This window comes from Podarcis melisellensis (assembly GCF_964234715.1).
Source record: "Podarcis melisellensis genome assembly, chromosome: 12".
Lineage (NCBI taxonomy): Eukaryota > Metazoa > Chordata > Lepidosauria > Squamata > Lacertidae > Podarcis > Podarcis melisellensis.
Genome location: NC_138544.1, coordinates 4,417,898 through 4,439,762, shown reverse-complemented (window position 1 = coordinate 4,439,762; position 21,865 = coordinate 4,417,898). Strand labels below are relative to the sequence as shown.

At 42.2% G+C, this 21,865-nt stretch overlaps 1 protein-coding gene across 1 annotated transcript in view; it reads left to right on the top strand.

Moving 5' to 3' along the window:
* SUGCT (succinyl-CoA:glutarate-CoA transferase) overlaps positions 1–21,865 on the top strand; it is a gene marked incomplete at its 5' end in the record, with an annotated part of 301,206 nt that overhangs the window by 243,518 nt on the left and 35,823 nt on the right. Inside the window, one exon of the mRNA XM_081930935.1 lies at positions 5,382–5,445. Within this exon, the coding sequence (XP_081787061.1) occupies positions 5,382–5,445 (64 nt within the window). The remainder of the gene's footprint in view (positions 1–5,381; positions 5,446–21,865) is intronic.

Genomic DNA, 21,865 nt, shown 5'->3' with positions numbered 1-21,865 from the left:
AAGATTTTCAGTTTGCCAGATGGAATGACCCCCCCCCCCATCCCCACTAGTGCTGTTGGGATGTTGGGTTCTCCCAACATCCCTCTGATCCAATTTCAGGGGTGCAGGAAGGAAAGGGGGAAGCCCCATGGTGTAAGTGGAAGACCTTGCACAGAACTTCTGCTGATGGAACTGCTAGGTGAATCCCACCCAAAGTCATTAACTTCGTCAAAAGCAGCAGTAAAATTAGCCTGTGACATTGCTATTCCCCAGTCATTTTTTTGCTCAAACTAATGTATTATTCCAAAAGGAAATGATGAAACACTTGATGGCACATGCATGGTGAAATATATTGCATTGCCTTTTGTGCATCACTTAAAGGATAAGGCACATGAAAATAAATATTGCATGAGTGAATATAAGTCGTATGGAGGGAAGTATTGTTTGCCTTAATTTAATTGCTGATCTCTTGATTAGTTGGAGGAGTCCGGGCACAAGAATGACACAAAATATGCTGTCATTTGGGAGTAGATACTGTATATGGAAAGTTATCCACAAGATGGAAGCCTACTTGCACCCTATGTATTAGGAAAAGAGGGAAGCAGGGAGGCAATTTGTTTCCCCATCAGTCAGGGTTCATCTTGGCCAGGGCTCAGCAACCCTTTTCAGCAAGGGGCCAGTCCACCATCCCTCAGACCATGTAGGGGGGGCCGGACTATATTTTAGGAGGGGGATCAACAAATTCCTATGCCCCACAAATAGCCCAGAGATGCATTTTAAATAAAAGCACACATTCTACTTGTGTAAAAACACTGATTCCTGGACCATCCATGGGCCAGATTGAGAAGGCAATTGGGCCGCATCCAGCCCCCAGCCCCCAGGCCTTAGTTTGCCTACCCCTGATCTTGGCAATATATAGGCCTCAGAGCTGAGATGGCAACAGAATTGTCTTTGGAAACTCAGGCTGTGCAGCACCTTGTGTCTATGTCATAGTGAGAAGAATCTCTGCAAGATCAGACCAAAGCTCCATCTAGTCTAGCATCCTGTTCTCTCAACACCTTATTTCCAAATTTTACCAAGGCATTATGGGGCAGACTACCAGAAAATAGTGATTTAATGTTTACCACTATTGAAGAAACTGCTAGAAAAAAACTAGACTTAAATTAAAAAAAACCCAACCCATTTAGACAAAGAGGCACACATTATACAGATTGGTAGATTGAACAGTAATGATGATGAATTGAAAATGTCTTGCCAGTTTCATCTAGAAGCAATCAAGGGGAAATAGTGCATGACTTAGAAAATAGGGGGGTGGGTGGAATCTTAGCAAATTATAGATGGCAGAGGGAGTAACAGATGAAGCCCAATCTTACGTTATTTTTTAAAATACTTATACTTCACTTATTGTACTGGTTTGGCAGGCTCATTATTATTTTTTAACGTATTTTTTATTAAAGATTTCTTGGTTTACAAAAGTATGTGCAATGTCTCTTTTTTCAAGTTACATTTTCTACAGATCCGTTTCATTTGTTGAGACATTAGTATTACATTAGGAAGAAAAGAGGGAAAGAGGTGGAGGGGGCCATGGTGGGTGGGGTTGGGTGGCAATGTTTCTATTTTACTTAACGTATTTTTCACTCCATAAGACGCACCTGACCATAAGATGCACCTAGTTTTTAGAGGAAAACAAGAAAAAAAAATATTCTGAACGAAACAGTGGATGTATGATTTTTGTGGTTCATTCTGTGGCCACAGACATGTGATCTGATGGTGAATTTGGGGTGACCCAATGTAAAAATCCTGAGGATCCATGGGCTTTTACCTCCCCCCTCCCAGGCAGCCTCCGCTAGTGTCTTTTATCTCTCTTCTGATCCCACCGATCAGCTGTTTCTTTTCAACACTCCCTTCCCTCTTGTTTGCCTTAGTGTCATTTCCTTAGCTGGAGCAGTTTTTTGCTCCTCCTTTTCTTCTAATTTCTTTCCTTATTGCTTTAGTCTTCCTGTTTTCCCCCTTTGCAAGTTTGCTGTCTTTACCTCCCCGCTCCCAGGCAGCCTCCTTTATCTCTAGTGTCCCTTATCTCTCTCCCCGATCGGCAAACGTTCAGCGGCTTTGTTTCAACACCTACTTCCCTCTTTCAAAAAAAAAAAAAAAGCATGATCTGCTTTTTGCCCCTGGGCAATTCGGCTCCAGGGACCACACATTCACTCCATAAGATGCACAGACATTTCCCCTTACTTTTTAGGAAGAAAAAGTATGGAGCGAAAAATACAGTAATGTATTGTGTGGGGTTTTGTGTCAGTGTCGCTTGTGCGGGTTCTCTTTACTATTCACTTGTGTTCCTTTGGTGGTGAGAAAGGTTGGTCTCGGGTGTGGTTGTTTGTTTGTGACTGGCTGTTGTGAACTTTGTTTTCATGTGTGAGTGGGGTGGGTGGGTGTTTTGGGTCAGGTTAGCCATATTGATTCGTATGCTGTTGGTGGATTCTTGTCGTTGTCTTGTTGGGCTATGTATGTCATAAAATGGAGCCATATCAGGGTGAAGGTGTCTTCTTCCAGTGTCAGTTTCAGTTTATTGGTTAATTTTTCTAATAAGGCTGTTTCCCATACTATTTGGTACCATTTGTCCGTGCTTACTCCTGACAGGTCTCTCCAGTGTCTGCTTATGATGTTCTGGTTGCTGAGAGTGGGTGGGTTATGAGTTCTTTGTGATGTGAGTGGGCATTATTCTCTTGGAAGATGTTTAGTAGGGCCAGTTCTGGGGTGAATTTCTAATACTTGCTTGGTTATTTTGCATATTTGTTGTATGGTTGTTATCCTGAATAGTTGGATTTTGGGGCATTCCCACCACATGCGGAGGTATGTACCTATGGAAGTGCATCCTCTCCAGCATTTTGGTGAGGTTCCAGGGTGTATTAGCGCTAGTTGGCAGACTCATTATCGGACAGTATTGCAAGGAAATCAGGCATCGAGTGAGGTTCAATTTATTTTCAAATTGTTTGAAATCTTAATTGGGGAATGAAATTTCAGTTAGATAATTTTATTTCATGTTGATTGTATGTAGATGATGCATTGTTAAATCCTGCAACTCCCTGTACAATAGAGTTACAAGGCATCTTTCTTTAGTTTTGCAGGCAAGCAACCTGAATTTATAGAATTAAAAAATGAGAAAAAAGATAGTATCTATGAGTATATCAATAGAAATATATCTGTATGTAGATCAATCAAATTATTTTTTTTAAAGCAGAATAAACAATTAGATTGTCCTTATATGGTAGGAAATGTAGTTATGGGGGGATTTTTGTCTTTCTGCAAAGAAACAGTAATAAGGGTTTTAATGCCAACAATTAGAGTTTCAGGCTAATGTTGTCTTTAAGAAATCTACTGACCTTGCAAATAAACAAAAAACGCAAACTCGGTAGTTTCCTTTGCATTCAGAAGTTGGACTGATGGACATCTCGGTTTTGTCTTGGGGAGGATAATAAACAATCGGTTAATGATGAAAGTTTATTTTTCTAACAAGCCACTAAAATTTATGCATGTTAAATTCATGTAGCATATCTGAGTCAAGAAGTGGGGAGATTTGCAGCATGATTCCAAGAGCTTCTCTTGGATCTTTGCAAGACGGAATTGTTGAAAAGAAGTATAGTATACATGGAGAGTTTGTTGTTTCTTTTTTTAAAAACACACACACACACACCTCACCTCACAATAACTACAGCAATATTCCAAGACAGGTCTGACACATATACCCTTTCTTTATTAAGAGAAAAGATTTGTCTCTTGGCATGTATAACTAGCACACATATTGTACATCAGTCCACTGACTTACTTACTCTGTGGCTGAGATCCAAAGTGTCCAAATGAAAAATAATTGTGCATGAGCACAGAAAGCTGCTCATTTGTCTTCCCAGATGCAGCTCCTTGCACCTTCTCCAAAGATATTTCTGAAGGCTAGCCTCCCCCCCCCCCCGGGCTGCTCAATTGATTTTCAATACAGCATGAAGGCTGCAGCTAGCAGAAGTCAGTAGGATATGCAATGGGTTTGGATGAAACCTGAACTGCAGCAGGTTAATTTAGAGAGATTTAAGGCTTGTCTGAAGCAAAGTAGGTGTTCTCCAAAAGAGTCCAAAGTAGTCTTCCTGAAGCGCTGAGTCCAAGACAAGGACGGCATGTCTCCTGCAAGCTCTCTTGATTCCATCCAGGGCATATCTTTACCAGGGCTCTTTCCCCCTTTACTTTTAGAAACATTGATTTTTGGGAAGGATTGCTGTTATTTGATCAGAAAACAAATTCATAGCCTCAGACTTTGTTCAGCATCATTTGTTAACCCCTGTACTTGTTTGTTTGGAATTGTGCAGGCTACTTAACCAAGAGGCACCTCTAAGATTTCCCAACAAAAGCAAAGCAAAGCCCTTTCCTTCTCCCCAGATTTCAAACGCGTGCACGCACCCCCCCTTACACAAATGCCCCTGCGCCTTATTTGGCAGAATTTATCGCCTCGGAAAGGGCAACTATGGCTGAAAATTTAATTCAATTCTGTTCAAAGAATAAGGGGGGGGGGAATTATAGCAGTTACAATTTCTTAAATAATCAAAATGTAAAGGAAGACTTGAAGGAGAAAATAAATAAATAACACCCTACACTTAATTCTTTGAAATTTGGGAGGCATCATCCACTCAGAAATGGCTTCTATACCTTCGAATTCTATCCAGTTCTGTCAAAAAAGTAAAATAAAAGAAAGGAAAAGTTATAGGCATTTGCTTGCTTGCCAGTGTAACTGAATGGGAAAACATACAAAGGCTCTAATTTTGTAAGTTTATATGTCAAAAGCCTTACTGAAATCAAGATATAGTATGCTGGCAGCATAAGTCCCTCCCATTCCACATATTGGGTTTAATTGTTCTCTGTCATAAAATAAAGGATGAAATTTCAGTGGCAGTAACAAGGATATTGATGGTGCTAGATTTTTCATTCTTCTTTTGCAATAAAGAGTAATTTAAAATATTACAGCAATACAAAACTGAAATGACAAGCCCCACAACTCCAGTATTTCTCTTTGACAAGTAAAACTACTGCATGAGATTTGTATTTGTTAAATATAATTAATCATATAGCCTACCTAGAGGGAGCCTGTTCATGTAGCACAGATTCTACATACAGTAGTCCTTGACTATTATTTATCAGATATGACATTTGTATTCAAGTATGTGGGTTATAATAATTGAAGCCATCAGCAACAACTGTGAAATACTGGACAACACAGGGACTTCCAGTACTCCATGCATAAAGCAAATATGTATTGTCCTTCCTTAACGAGGCTTAATCATGAACCATACTTTTAGTTGAGGCTTTCTGTATCACTGGGCGATGCTTATTGTTATATATTTGCTGCTTCTTTTTTTTAGGTTCTGCACAATGGACTCGTCATGGAGATGGATCACCCAACAGTAGGGAAGATAGCTGTTCCAGGTAGGCATATTTCCTTTATTTTTTTGATGGGAGCCAGCTCCAGAGACTATTGACCTGAAGCAGGATTATATCTGAGCTAAAGCTGGGCAATATATTGACATATCATCCCAAACCGGTTAGAAGTCCATATGATGATATTGGTTTCATAATTTTTGACCTGGCAATATATTGTGAATCATATATTGTGTGTGTGCTCATGCTATGCCAAAATCACGATGTGTGAAAAACCTTGAAGCCAGCCAATGCCTCTACAAAGCTGCATCCTTATTTCAGACATTGTGATATATAGGTTTATCACGATGTTTAGCTGGCGATATATCGCAGTGTGGAAAACCAGATATTGCCCAGCCCGAATCATGGTTTTCCCAGTAGTGATGTATGGAAGTGAGAGCTGGACCATAAAGAAGGCTGATCGCCGAAGAATTGATGCTTTTGAATTATGGTGCTGGAGGAGACTCTTGAGAGTCCCATGGACTGCAAGAAGATCAAACCTATCCATTCTTAAGGAAATCAGCCCTGAGTGCTCACTGGAAGGACAGATCATGAAGCTGAGGCTCCAATACTTTGGCCACCTCATGAGAAGAGAAGACTCCCTGGAAAAGACCCTGATGTTGGGAAAGATGGAGGGCACAAGAAGAAGGGGACGACAGAGGACAAGATGGTTGGACAATGTTCTTGAAGCTACAAACATGAGTCTGACCAAACTGCGGGAAGCAGTGGAAGACAGGAGTGCTTGGCATGCTCTGGTCCATGGGGTCACGAAGAGTCGGACATGACTAAACAACTAAACAACAACAACAATCTGGGCTGCTGTAAGGTAGCTACAGTTTTCAAAGCTTGATTGCTCTTTTTAACTCTCAGTGCTTCATGCACATGATACCAAACAGTGAATTAAATTATGACACTAAAAGGAAGCCTGTTTCACATCCCAAATGTGAGTTGCTACTGTACCATAGGAGGGATGAGGTGGTTGTGAGATCAGCCAAGTGTGAATGCACCAGTGAAGCCAATCTGGTCTCCTGCTGGTGTGTTTGAACCGTACCAACCTCCCTGCTGTCTCATTGCTCACTCTTCTGCTAAACAGCAGTGGCTCACCTGTTGGGAGGTCAGCTAAATGCCTCCACTCCATCCACTTCTAAACACCTTCCAAATTCTTAGTTGGGTCTTGTATGTCTGAGTATTTCTGCTAGCTGAATGGGCATTAGATTGTCATAAGACCACCAGTGAATTGCGTATGTTCTGCAATATCAAATAAGATCTGTTACTTTCCCTGTTAGATTCTCAAGAAGGCAAGCATGCATAAGCTGTTGCCTAGGGTGGTGTGTGTTGCAGCCTAGATCATTTCCTAAGGACCAGGGTCCAGATGTTTCTGAATGATGCTAGAGTTATGAAAGGTTGTTCCATTTTTGTGGTTACAGTCTCCAGCTCTGTTTCTTCTTTGCGCAGTAGTTGTCCTGACTTGTTGCATACATGGACCATGTTGCCAGACATAAACTGGGCCTTTATTGGGCAAAATAATTGGCATTGTGCCTCAAAGACAGTGCATTTTCTAGAACTCTTCCAGTAATCTATCTTCCCCAGGAAATAGGCCACTGTACCTGAAACCTCCAGAAAACCATTAAGGGCAGCCCAACAGATGTGGCACTTTGTGTCTAGGCTGTCTTTCCTGTGACCAAGTCTCTCTGATTCCCAGGGAAAGGCAAGGCAAGGAGGTTTGACTTTTGCTTTATGAAAAGGCTCCTTTGAACAAAGTATGGGGACCCCTATCTTGAAAAAAATCTTAGCGTAAGTTTGATGAAATGTTTGTGCTTTGTTTTTATGAATGTTTCTGTTAAACCATCAATGAATGGCAATCCTCAAACCACTTATTCCACAGTAGTCCCTTTGAAGTTAATTGCTTACCCTGGAGTCAGTTGGGCTAATCTGGAAAAAAAGCAGTGTATATGTGCACATCTGTGTTTGCTTTAGGTTTACCTTGAGCCGTACATAAATTGTGAACTTATGTGTTTGAAAGAAATGGAAAAATATGGCTGAACAACAGAAGGATGGTATTTTTCCTAGTGATATGAAGAAAGGGGGGGGGGGTCTCAAAAATAAGGTGGGACTTCTTCTTGTTATGTTGGTACTGTCACTTCTCAAGTTAAAAGTAAGCATGCTGTGTGGAGCTGGAATGAGAAAAGGTCTGTGAGATAAATAATGTTTCCTTTCTTCAAATAGTTTTAGTCTCATAATCAAGATGTGCTCAGCAAGGTGAAGCATATTGAGGGCATACAGGAAGGAAAGAGAAAGGGAGAAGGCCAGCATTCAAAATGGGGTTCTGCCAAAAGAGATTAAAAATCAAATGTTTGCCTTTTAATCCACCGAGGGAGGCAGCACACTGTGCTTGTGCTCCAGTGGAAATGTAATTAATCAAAAATATGATTTGAATTGGCTAACATCCAGGTTAGATTACTGCAGTGTAGGATACATGGGGCTGCCTTTGAAGATTAACTAAAAACTTAAATAATTTCAGAATGCAGCAATCAGGCTATTGACCATAATTGCTTTTTGTTGCTATAATATTTTGGCTTCCTGTGTGTTTCCAGACATTACTCAAGCTGCTGAGTTTAACTAATAAAGTCTTCTCCTGTTGGGGACCAGGGTTTCAGAGGGAGCACCTACTTCATGATGACCATACCTGTTTATTAAGAGCAAGTTCCCTCCATGAACCGGGTCAGCAGGGAGTGGCTAGGAACGTGTCCAGAGGAGGGCAACCAAAATGGTCAAAGGCCTGGAAACGATGCCTTATGAGGAACGGCTAAGGGAGCTGGGCATGTTTAGCCTGGAGAAGAGGAGGTTAAGGGGTGATATGATAGCCATGTTCAAATATATAAAAGGACGTCACATAGAGGAGGGAGAAAGGTTGTTTTCTGCTGCTCCAGAGAAGCGGACACGGAGCAATGGATCCAAACTACAAGAAAGAAGATTCCACCTAAACATTAGGAAGAACTTCCTGACAGTAAGAGCTGTTCGACAGTGGAATTTGCTGCCAAGTAGTGTGGTGGAGTCTCCTTCTTTGGAGGTCCTTAAGCAGAGGCTTGACAACCATATGTCAGGAGTGCTCTGATGGTGTTTCCTGCTTGGCAGGGCGTTGATGGCCCTTGTGGTCTCTTCCAACTCTATGATTCTAGGATTCTAAGGGGGTTTGTGCTGTTCTGGTGCTGTCCCTGGATTCGGTTGCCTGCTGCCCCCTTTGCAGGGTCAAAGCCATTGTATCTGTCTGGTTCAATGAACAACATTTTCCATGAGAGCCAGTGTGGTGTAGTGGTGAGGAGCAGTGGACTCGTAATCTGGTGAACTGGGTTCGCTTCTCCGCTCCTCCACATGCAGGTGCTGGGTGACCTTGGGCCAGTCACACTTCTTTGAAGTCTCTCAGCCCCACTCACCTCACAGAGTGTTTGTTGTGGGGGAGGAAGGGAAAGGAGAATGTTAGCCACTTTGAGACTCCTTAAAAGGGAGTGAAAGGCAGGATATCAAATCCAAACTCTTCTTCATGTAGTTATTGACTGTAAGCTTGATGCTGCGATCCTTTGTGCACTTACTTGGGAGTAAGCCCTTTTGAGCTCTGTGGGAATTGCTACCAGGTAGAAATGTGCCAGATTGTGCTGTAAACCACTTATGGCAACAAATAAGGGGATTTGAACATTTCTATGAACAATTTTTAAAGTTGCCATTTTGACACATGAAGAAGCAAACTAGAACCTGAAATTCAATTCTTTTAGAAGAAAATATTGGGAAGAAATACCTTGCAGATGGCAACAGGAAAAGTACATAAACTTTTCATGTTGTGTGCAGCCCACAATCTATCTTTTGGAAAGAAAATACTCCTCAAGGGACAAGGTTAAACTGCAAGGAGAGGGAAGGGATGAAAAGGAATGTTCTAATGGCTGTCAACAGAGGTAGGAAGAACAGGCAGAAATGTGAGTTTTCGCATAGGTAAACGACAGTACTACCCAAAGCTTAGCTAACTTAAACTTGATTAAAACTCAAAACCCGTGACAGTGCATTGAAAGTAAAATAAATCATCTTATCCTCTGATAATTTCCCATTTAGAGGAGCCTCTTTAAATGGCTCTTTGCATTGAAGCAGATCGCTAAATGGTTCTTTTAGATAGTTGTACTGGAGAAGCACCAGTCTTTTGTAACTCGGGGTGAATATGCCTGAATATAATGCACTAGTATAGCCATGTCCTGATGGTATAAAGTACAGAAATAGTTCACTTAGTGTTATCAGCAACCCTTTAAGAGAATTTTCCATTTAGACATTCCTGTGTCATATGATGAAGCCCATGTCTACAAACTTACTGGCAGCCGCCAAATCCAGAGTGACTGATACTTTGCATGCGCTTCCTTTGCCAACCTACAATGCTAAATCTGGATCTAAACTCCATAATGCTATGCATAGGAAGCTGATTTGCTCTCCAAACTTGCTTCATTTCAGATGGTGCTTTTGGGGGAGCCAGAAAATGGGTTGTAACAAATTTCCCAGACAGCTGGAAAAGGAACTACCTTTTCTCTATGGAATTATGTTGTTCTGTTGCCATTAGCATAGCATAAAGGCAGTGTTCCCCCTAGATCAGGAATAGGGAGTATTTTTACTCAGCATGTGTTTCGTAATCCCAGTGATGGGACTGAACAGGAAGAGTAGCTTTTCGCAGAGATATTCCAGAGTGTCAGGGCAGGAGGTGTTTATGTCCTGGGCAGCAAAAGAGCCTCACTGGCTCATCATCTCATGTCCAGCTGCCATTTTGAGATAAGGATGGTGCTGAAGGAAGGCTCACATTTAGCAGGATTTTTCCTGTCTAGGCTCATTATTTGCCTGTTTCTATCAGAATGCGGGGACACAAGGAGGTTGATAACAACCACAACTTGTTGAACTGCACCAGAGAGGTCTAGGAGATTAAGGATGAGAGCAGCTGAGCAGCCACAGCAGTAGACCTCATAAAACTCAGATATTCAAATGGAGTCTGAATTGTAGCATCCCTTTTCTCTTGGGATTTCTTACGTAACTTCTATGATTATCTCTTCGTCCAACTGAACCTCTTCAAGGGGAGCAAGAGAAATAATTTCTACCTTCCTTCTATTTTGTTGGTGTTAGACAGAATACAAGACACTCTAACTTCCAGGCAAGACTGTTCAGCAGCCCCCAACACACATTAATTGCATTAATTTGCATTTATACCTGTCAGTCATTTTGCCCCACCTGTCTACATCTTTGTATCTACAGCATCTGGCCATCACTGCCAGGAGTAGCCCACACACTGCTCTCCAGATGTTGTTGGACTACAACTCCTGCCATCCCTCACCATTGGCCAGGCTGGTGCTCCTGCTTGGAGTTTGAAATCCAACATCTGCAGGCCACCATGTTGGCCACTCTTGGTCTACACACACAGAGAGAGAAAGAGAGAGAGAGATAGAGAGAGAGAGAGAGAGAGAGAGAGAGAGAGAGAGAGAGAGAGAGAGAGAGAGAGATGGTGATAATATTGATACATTTGTAGGATTTCATGAGACATCTAGCCATGAAGATTCATTAACATTGCATTTCAGTGATGGCCAGCAGTGGCTCGTGTTGTTCTTAGCAGTCACATTAAACTCCAGAAAGAGAAAATAGACTGGGAAACGGTGGTCAGCTTTTATTGGATAGAATGTAATGGATATACACAATAAAACATAATGTTAGCTATAGGCCTCTTTTATCAGGCTGTTAGCAAATGCGGTGGGGGGCAGAGTGAAGGGGGGGAGAACTAGATATATGGAGGACGACTAGATATATGGACAGAGACAAATGTTGCTTGAAAAATGTTGCCTTCCATTGAGGGATTTTGCAGGAAATTAAGGAAGTCTGCACTACATGACATTGTTTCCTGCAGCTAGGAGATCTCACACAATAGGAACAACAACAACAGAATTTGCGGGTTCGGAGGGGGGATATATTCCTTTCCATTTGCAGGGAGCACCTCTGCCTGAACTTCTGATCCTGTCTGCTTCTCATCACACATTCCTTTTTTTGTGCATAGCTGATGTTGCTTGAGAAATTTTAATTTCGCTTCACTATTTATGGCACATTGGAGACAAACAGCCTCACCAGCATTACCATTACTTCATTCGTCTTTTTTAGTCATCAGTGCTGACTGCTTATGTCTTTTACATTCACAGGGCTGATTTCAATTTTAAGGAATTCAGTGCCTTTTCAGGAACTCCACAGAAATGATGCATGTCAACTCATTTGGCAGAAGTCTCAAAGCTGGGAGTGAGGGGGGTGGGGAGAGAAACTTTAATAAATATGTAATAAGGTGACTGACAGTGATTAGTGATCATAGATCCCAAAAAGAGAGGAGAGGGGAGAAAGGAAGACAAAGGCTAAATTGCTGAAAGGTTTTGTTTTTAACTTGCTGTTTTCTATTTTTTGTGGGTGGCAATTTTTAAGCGTGGCTTCTGTCTTTTGCAAATAAATGTTTAATAGCTGCTTATAGCTGCTTCGGGGACTCTTTTAATTGAGAATTAGAACAAAAGAGTAAAAGATGAGCAAACCTTTTTGAACTTGTAATCTTTTAACTTGGACCACGGCGGGATCTTTTTCTTTAACAAAAACGTGCAATCAGTACTAGAATTGCCTGGAAATGGTACCAGTTCAGATGCAATGCTAAACCATGGCAGGTGTGAAAAGGAGATAGGAAGCATCCACTTCCTGTTTTTAACTACCCATGGTTTATCGTTATATCCAGAAACATCAGCTTCAACAGCATAGACCATATCTTTAACTGGGCATGGGAGAGAGGGCTGGGCTCAACCTCCCAAGAGGGTGATCAGGACTATTGCAACTAGCCATTGTGTGAGATTTCCCATTGAGGGCTGGGATCTATTCACTCTCTCTAGCGCTGCGTGTTTCTACCATGCACAGCAGCTATTTTGGTACAGGATTTCTGACCCAATAAGGAAATGCACACGTAGGAGCGAGCTTCCATGAGGCTGCTGCTTTCTGTGGTTTGGGAGCGAGGGAAGGAAATTCTCAGAATGCTCCTCACACAAATTCAATTTAATTCAAATGGGACTAGCAGGCGACAAGACTTCAGTGGAATGTGGACTCTGATTCTTTAGATTTATGAAATTATTATTATTTTACTTCTTGTCTTACTTACAAATTGCTTTGAGTCACAACAAGGCTTACCAGACGCTTTAAAACTTTGTTGTGTTGATCATGCTAATAGAAAGTTGCTGCTGTTTAGTCACATGGCAGTGTGGGGATTCAGTCCCTCAAACAACACAGGATGTCAAGTCTCTCCTAGGGGGGTTAGAAAAGAAATGCAACTGGGGTGTGTTTTCTCTTCCAGTGTGTGTCTCTAGTGTGTGTTCCTTCATTTCTCCCAAGGGAAAAATTAGTGTGCTTTAGGTTGCAATCCTATACCAATTCACCCAGAAATAAGTCAGTGGGATGGACTTCTGAGTAGACATTATAGGTTTTCATTGACAGATGCAGAGACAGTTCACACATCTCTGTGCTGGAAGGTGTGTGGGCTCAGGTTAGAGTTTTCTAAACAGGCATGGGATACACTTGGTAAATTTCTCAGGTGCTTCCAGAAAAGAGCTTATTGTGGAGTCAGTGCTGGTCACGCACACAAGTTTTCTGCAAACAAGTGTCTACATGATGTTGTTGTCAGCAAAATACCCTCCACATTTCCTCTTGCCAAAGTAAATCTGATGAATATAAATCCCCCATTAGATAACTGCTGTCAGTGTTAAATGTGAAAGCTCATTAGCACCCTAATTTGGGGTAGTTTGTTGTAAGTGTGTGACATTTTGGTGTGGTGGCCCCTAAAGCCACACCATACTTCTGTTTGCTCCTCACCTGAGCACAACTAGCCATGTTATTACCTGCAGCCCAAGTGACATGGATGTGCCTTTTCCCACCAATTGCCACATTCAACCCAGTGAGCCGTGTTGGTCTTATGCAGTCGAAATATTAAAAAAAATTGTCCAGTAGCACCTTAGAGACCAACTAAGTTTGTTCTAGGCATAAGATTTCGTGTGCATGCACACAAAAGCTTATACTCAGAACAAACTTAAGGTAAAGGTAAAGGGACCCCTGACCTTTGGGCCAGTCGCGGACGACTCTGGGGTTGTGGCGCTCATCTTGCTTTGCTGGCCAAGGGAGCCAGCTTCTGGAGAATCAGAGCAGCACACAGAAACACCATTTACCTTCCCATCAGAGTGGTACCTATTTATCTACTTGCACTTGACGTGCTTTCGAACTGCTAGGTTGACAGGAGCAGGGACACTTAGTTGGTCTCTAAGGTGCTACTGGACAATTTTTTAATTTATTTCAACTGCATACATCATGTTCATTTTAAAGAGAGAGAGAGATAGAGAGAGATAGAGAGAGAGAGAGAGAGAGAGAGAGAGAGAGAGAGAGAGAGAGAGAGAGGCCTTCTACAAGTCCTCTTTATCATCCTCTTTATCATCATTGGGCAGGCCTTAGATGGATAAATATGACTTTCCTGCAAGATCACAGTACTAATGGTATTATGAGTATGCATACATTTGTTTCTAGAGCTAAAGCTCAACTGAAGGAATGTTTTCTTACTAATTTCTGCGAACAGTATAAATTGTATGTGTTCCTCTGAGGGTGTCTGTGTATACATATGCACATGCATGCACACACACACAGAGTAATTCACATTCAGACATTACTTTATCTCAAAAAGCAAATTCCCTCAACTCTTGAATGGTAACATTTATTTTTCTCCATCAACCATGTGTTTCTGCCTGTTTTTGTTTTAACTGTATGGTTTAGATTGTACTATCAACATTTCCTGGGGTGCCAATTAGCAAAGAAGAGCTGTTTTTACTTCATTGTGTTTTAAATCTTAATAAAACCAAGGAAGCTGAGTTTGTTTGACAGATCTTCCTGCTGAGAAATATGCCCACCAAAGATGACATGTTCAATGGGAATGTTTATTCATAGGAATCCAATTATTTCAGGAGTAAACATTTTTAATAGGCCTGCACCTTTATCCCAAACATTTGTACTGGTGTTGCTGTCTGCAGTGTTAATCACTGACATTGTGTAATCCTGTTGAGTTTTATTGTTATCGTCTGTTTTTTTCCACCATGTATATATGGTGCAGTCCAGTCCAGTCCAGCTATCCTGCGCATAAACAAACAAAAGAAGAGCTATCCTTGTTTTATCACGATTGCCTGCCACCCTGACGTATCATTCCACATGATGCTCTGACATCATCAGCTGCTGCATCTCATCCTAGATCTTAACTTGGCTGTTTCTGTGTTCCTAAAGTTTCACCAAGCACTTTTCTCTTCCTCCTTGTGACAAACTCAGCCAGGTGCTTAGCTGATCCTTAGTGGGCTATTGTAAAACATGCATGCGGGCCTCGTGTGCATTGTAAAATAACCAAATTACTTCAACACACATACATTTCAAGGATCGTTATGATCTTTCATAATTAGTGAGTAGGAAAAATGTTTTCCACTGCCTGCAGTGAAGCTCCATACCATTAAAAATAAGGACATGTTTTCAATATTTAGATAATTTCACTTAAGTGTTAAAGGCACTGGAGGTTGACTAGATGCATTCTTTCATGCACTCCCCACATATTTCTTCCAAATGGAGACCAGCACAAACCCGTCCCCTAAGAACAGAAATGAGGCATGGAAATTTACAGTTCACGGATCTTTGTGCATTTGCAAAATGTTGCACAGGCTTTTATTTTGGTTCCCACCCTTTCCCCCCTTTATTCACATTAAAAGCTGGACTTTTAAAATAAGTGTGAGAACTCAAATATAGTCAGAGCCTGTTCCATTCATTACTTTTAAATTAATATGGAACACAAATAGTGCAATCCTACCAGACCAGACCCACCCACCTCCAAAACCCAATTTCTGCAACAACGTGTTGTCAGAATCCCATCCATCTCAGATTCGAGGGAGACCTCTGAAGAAAAGGCATGGAATTATGTGTAGTACAGCTGGGGGACCTGGAAAACCCCACAAAACTCCCAGAAGAGCCTTGGCTCAGGAAACCCCTCCCAATGACTCATCCAATCACAGCCTTGATCCCCAGTTTTCCTTCTTCATCACCCAAACCTCAAAAGCGAAGGTTGCAACAGAATTGGTGGAAAGACCAGATTCAACTCATGTGCACTGGAGGAGGGAGAAGACTCAGCTGTGAAGAGTGACCCATCAGATGGCCAGAAAGTGGAGGTGCTGATAGGATATGCACCTCTCAGATGCTTCTGGACCCTTTTTGCTACTTCAACAGCTCCTTATTGTGCTCCTTAGTGTCCAGATCACTTTCTCACCTCCAGAAATCCCCAGCTCAGCTCCCATTGCGTGGCGAGATCCCACCTCCCACCAGTAGAAATAAAGACACAGGACACAGTAATTTAGGTTAATGGGCTAAAATTAGGCCGCAACTTTATTGGTTACAGGTGATGAGCGGTATTGGCTTAGGCATTGGTCCTATCGACTATCCGGCTTCAGCCTGCTTGCTTGAAGACCGGGAAGGGTTAACACCAGCAGGGGAGCCCTGCTGATGCACATCAGCTAGGCTCTCCTCCGGGGTCACTGCTCGGGGGCGTGCCTTGGGCCCTGGCCTCCATAGGCTTTGGACGCAGCCATGCCCCCCGGAATCCTTTACTGGACTACCCTTCAATATCCGGGGGAGGTGATGGCGCTCCCCCCCCATACATCTACATAACAATACCCATACCAATGCCTAACCGCCACCCGACCAAAGATCGCCGCCAATACCCTCAAACCTGCAACCAATCCCTAATCCCAGCCATCATATCTGCCATCCACACATCGTTTCGGAAAGATGTACACCATCCTCTCGGTAGAGGGCCACTTTGCGGCCAAAGAGGAAGATTCCCGGCCGCGCTTGCCTTAAATGAGGCAAGCCACACCCCCTGGGCCAGCCAATTGACGCAGCCAAGGATTTCCCAGATCGCACGGGGCTGGGAGCCAGCCTCCGCACGCATGTTGGGGGCGTGATGCCCGCAACACCCCCTCCTCCCGAGGTCGGAAGTGGCTTTCTCACTCCAGTACCAGTGCCAATACCTTTACTACTAGGTCCTGGCTTTCAGGACAGACAATCAAACAAAATGAGTCTCATCCAAAACTGCATTTCTTGCTTACTCCCTTGCTATGTGATGAAAATATTTGTCATTTATATAGCAATCTTTGATTGCTTTAACCTTCTTTGTACACTTTAACCCTTACAAAAAAGGTCAGTGTTGTTTTCCCTTTAGTGGTGGGCGATGGGCTGAAGTGGGAAGAATAGTGACTTGCCTCAAGTCCAGGCATGGGCAAACTCGGCCCTCCAGATGTTTTGGGACTACAACTCCCATCATCCCTAGCTAACAGGACCAGTGGTCAGGGATGATGGGGGTTGTAGTCCCGAAACATCTGGAGGGCTGAGTTTGCCTATACCTGCTCAAGTCCCATTGTGAGTCCATGACTGCAGTGAGTTTTGAAGGGGGAATTCTCTGGCTCACACACTTAACAGCAAGAGTGCATCAGTTGATGGCGAGATGCGTGCAAGGGAAACACTGGCCCAGTTTGGACATATACTTGGAGGTGGTTTAGTGCTATGTGAATAAGCCTGCCTGGACCTCAAGCTCAGGTACTCCTCCCTCCATTCTCGTCCTCTGATCTGTTTCATCTCTTTGCAGAAGCCGATTGTCATTTGAAAGAGAAAAAGTGAGCAAACCTATAATTGGAGGGATGGGAACTATCTGAGGCAGTAGGTCTTTAAATACCAGTTGCTGGGAAGGACAAGTAAGGAGAGTGCTGTTGCACTCAGGTCCTCTGATGGACTTCCCCTGGGCATCTGGTTGGTCACCATGAAATGCTGGATGCTGGACTAGATGACCTTTGACCTTGTCTAGCTTGGCTCTTACTACATGAGGGCCACACCTGTAGATCCAAAGTAGGCCTGTCTTTCACAACATCTGATTCTGACCATGAGGCTGGAGGAACATGACCCTCTTGGGAGAGGCCATGTGGGGCCTGTCTCAGAGCTCTGACTTGGTAGTGGTGCTACTGGCTCAGACTTAACTATACTTGAAGAATTTTATCTTCATGAATTCTGAAATGAGCCAGCCTGATACAAACCTCCCAGGCGAATGTGTGGATTGGAAGTTTCATACTTCCTGAATGTTCTGGTGCAGTTTTGGCTACATATTATGACACGTATAAAAATGTGTATTTTGAGAGAAAATCATTAAAAATACATATTTAAATGGAAATTCTTGTGCAGAGTTAGCTTTCTTGAAAATCAGTAATAGCAGTGGGGTGAAACAAGCTAGCAATTGAATACATGCAACAGTAATAGACTGGTGTATCAGTCCGAACTCTGACTTATATTCATGGGATAAATAAATGTATCTGTTTTTATTGACAAGGGGCTCTAGTGGAATTTTGTAGCCATTCTGTGTTAAGAAGTTGCACATATTAGATAACCTGCCCACCCACCCCCATGGTCACATTTGGACTCAGTAAGTTTGCAAAAGGAGGGATTATGGCCAGCATTCAAGATTCTGTGTTTGTGGCCACTGTGGGGAACATAGAAGGTAAGGATGAGGCATAGGATTTAATAGTGGTAATATATTTACTTTTGCTACTTTCCTAGCTTGCTAGTCAAAGTTTAGTGGTGTAATTCCTGAAAGAGAATTTTTACTTCCTGGCTTTCATTTGCTCCACAAATCAAAGTCCCCATAAACTCTGCTGTAGGATCTATTCATTCCCTGTTTTTATACCTGCAAATGTTTTTAGTTTAGCAGGCAGCTCTTGGGTGCCCCTTTTCCTTAGGATTCTCTGACAGCGATCATTCAAGTTATTGGCTTTGTCTTTGCCCCTCCATTTCTACTGGGTCTACTAGGGTTTTAGAGATCAAGGACCTGCTAGATAAAGTTCTGGTCTGCAGCATAAGCAGTGAGCTTGGCAATTAAGAACGTAGTAATGTCTATTTTGTATTGAAATGCTGTTTTAAATTAACCAATCACACAATCGCAGGCAGGCAGTTATATTTAATACCACAGTTATTTCTGGGTAGACAGATATAATTTGTGTACTATTCAAACAGCCTTTGAAAGACTTATGAGTTTTGATTATGTGCTGGCTTATCCTCCAAGCTCAGATTTCCAATCTTTTCTAAATACAGCAACTGTGAAATGTAATGACTGAGGCATGTTGGCATAAAACATAGATTTGTCCTAAACTTCCTGATATAATGGATATAGCCTGCTTGCCAGCTGTGTTCTCCCACTTTGTAACGTTTAGCTTGAATAAAAAAGTAAATTATAAAAAATACTAATTTGGAGCAGGTACTAGCTATATATTGATATAGTCAGTGCAATAACAAGGTGCAATAACTAAGGTTCTTTCCAGGCCCCTTCCTCTTCACTGTTGCACAGTAACAGTGCAATTGAACCAAGTTCTTTTGAGATAGTTAAGAACATGTTAAATTTCTCATTGACATCAGTGGGGTTTATATGTGCTTAACTTTGGTTGGACTGTGCTATGAATGTGCAGCTATGACTCTTCTGCAAGGATTCAAAGATCTCCCCTTAAGGTTAGACTTGCAATTTCCTAGCATTCACACTACAGATGTTTTGTTGTGTTGAAATGTTGAACCTTCCCTGTTTAGTGCAGTTGGTACAGATGTGATGTGCGGAGGAATGCAGTCGCTCAGTTATCAGGGAGCAAGGGGTAGACCCTAATATTTAGGGGAAATCCCTATTGGGATGGAGGGAACACTACAAATAACCCAATGAAATCCGAGTGTGCTTAATGTCCACAGAATGCTGTCTGTCTGTAGTGGGCTGAGTGTGGAGGAACAGAAAACCAGGGAGTAGATGAATGGAATGGAATGGAATTGAGTCTCTGCAATCTTAAACAGGGAGCTGAGCTGGCTGATAACATTTTGCTTCTGTCTCCAAGATGCACTGTTAGATGCTGCATACAGACCTAGCCTACTCTCTCCCACTTGCTTGCCCAGTCCCGTCGCTCTGTACCCAAAACATGTGGATGGCTGCTCCTGCCCTGCTCTTTAAAAGGTGGGTTAACTCTATCTAGCTGTGCACCTTGGAGCTGTTCTATGAACTCCTGAACTGTGGAATCTGTTACCTGATCTAAGCTACGTAGTGATTTTTGGACTAAAGCCTCCAGGAATAATTGAGCTGAGAATTTGAGTCCAGGTGATTTGAGTGAAATCAAGTGATACAGACAGCACTCTGAGAAGCAAAGATCCACAGAGCACCCCCTCTGATTTTGTTAAAAAGTAGACATGTTGGGTGACTGCTGCTGACAGGGTACAGTCATTTGGGGTTCCCAGGCTGTAGAGCCGCGGACCTGCGACTCCTCACCTGACCCTAGCAGCTCACTCTTGGTTGTGACCCTTTAAAAATGTGGAAAAACATTTTGGAGACTGAACCTACCCAAAGCAATATAAAGTGAAACTGTTAAGTGGCGTCTGTGGACTTTGCTTGAAACTTTAACTGGTTCTCACATGCATCAAACCTGGCTTGATTTCTTTGTTTGATTATGATACACTTGATGATAAGCAGTTGAGTGTGTGATGTTACCAATGAAGAACATGGCAAAATCTGAGGTGAAATTCACATTTTATCTGTGGTAGTATACTGTGACGGTCAGTTTATTTGCGTTAGGGATGAATGGATTTTCCTTGTTCTCTGTCTTGATTATTCAGTGGGCGTGCTCTGCCTTCTAACTAAACTCTGGTTTAAGTAGGGTGATGTCTAAAATTAATTCTGGGACCGAAGAGTGTATAATTTGCCAAAATGTTCCACCCTCCAGTGTTAACAATGAACATTAAAAAAAAAAAGAGTTCTGTTTTGTTGATAATGCATTGTAGAATACCGTACAAAAAGTATCTTAATCCTTGGGAGAACAGAGGGGAGCCACAGCCCTGGCACTTTTTTCAGAGCAGGACTGATGATGCTGTTTGCCAGAACATTAGTGGAATTAATGAAACCGCCTTCCTCTGGTAAGTAAACCAGGTGATGAGGAGGCATTTATATTTGTTTGTGACTGATTAGCCTAGAGAAAACTGGTGAATGAGGAAAATAGCAAGGTGGAGGCTTGCTACTTTGCTTCCTTTTCTATAGCAAAATGAGCTGTTTAAATGCTGACACTTCTTCATAGGACTGTTTGCATTTCAGCTGGCCAGAGATCTTTTGTTAAAGTTCAGTGTGTTTTACGAGTTGAACCTATGCAGTCAGAAGGACACACAACAAAGTTTAATGGAATTTACTCAAGAAGCTCTGTACAGGATTTTGGTCATGCTGATCCTAATAAATTGGGTATGATGCTAAGTATTGCAGCACTTGGGGGGGGGTAGTTTATAATAATGGATCAACACAGCTGCCTATGTTTTTGGACTCTCCTTAGGGACGTGGAGAAGGGGGTCGTGATGAGCTTCTGCATTTCAACATTTGCCACAACTGTAAATGTCACATCACATCAATATGGCTTTTTTCCTGATTCTTTTTTTTTTAAAAATCGGTAGAGATATACTACACACCAGTAATGAGTGGGGAATTTTCTTCAGAATAAACTGAAGAATACAAAAGTCAAAAGTTGCTGCAGTAACCTGCAATCAACAGCACCCTATAGAAAATTCAGAAAGAAAGAAAAAATAAAACAGAGGATTCCTACTAGATTGGTTCCACCAGTTAACCAATTAACCAATTAAGACCAGTTAACTTGGAACACCAAAATCTTTTTTGGAAGTACAAGTGGAGCCTACAACAAAATTTTGCAGTGTGGAATGCACCCTGTTCAGGATTCCAGTCCCTTCCCGAGTTTCCCCTTCCCAACTTCTGCAAAACCTGGGGCTTCCTCAAGGCTTCTGATGCCTGCATGGGTGGTGCAGTTTTGACTACAAAAGCAATGGCGCTCTTAGCTCAAACTTCAGAAATAGAAGAAATGATGTAAATTAACAGATTTATGTGCTCTAATGCACTCGTTTAGAATATATAGCAGGTAGAATGCATTTTCCTTTCTTTGTGCTCCCAAGGTTTAAAAAAACTGTAGATGATTCCCACAAATGCAGATGGCAACATTTATATTCCTGAGCAGCTCATCTCCATGTCATTTTGGTTCCAGAATTCAGCCTGCAACACCCTTCCACTGGACAATCTGTTTGGCTCTCCGGGTGTCCCCACATGCTGTTGAAATGAATGTAGTGTAGATTCTCCAATTGACAATACCACAACTGTGTGTTGACAAGCAAGGTGGGATTCATGATGGATCCCTTGAGGAAGATTAGAGCATATCCTCTCACAGTAATATCTCACAAGGTGGATGGGGATTTTTCTGTTTATCTGTGTTCAGCTCACATACCT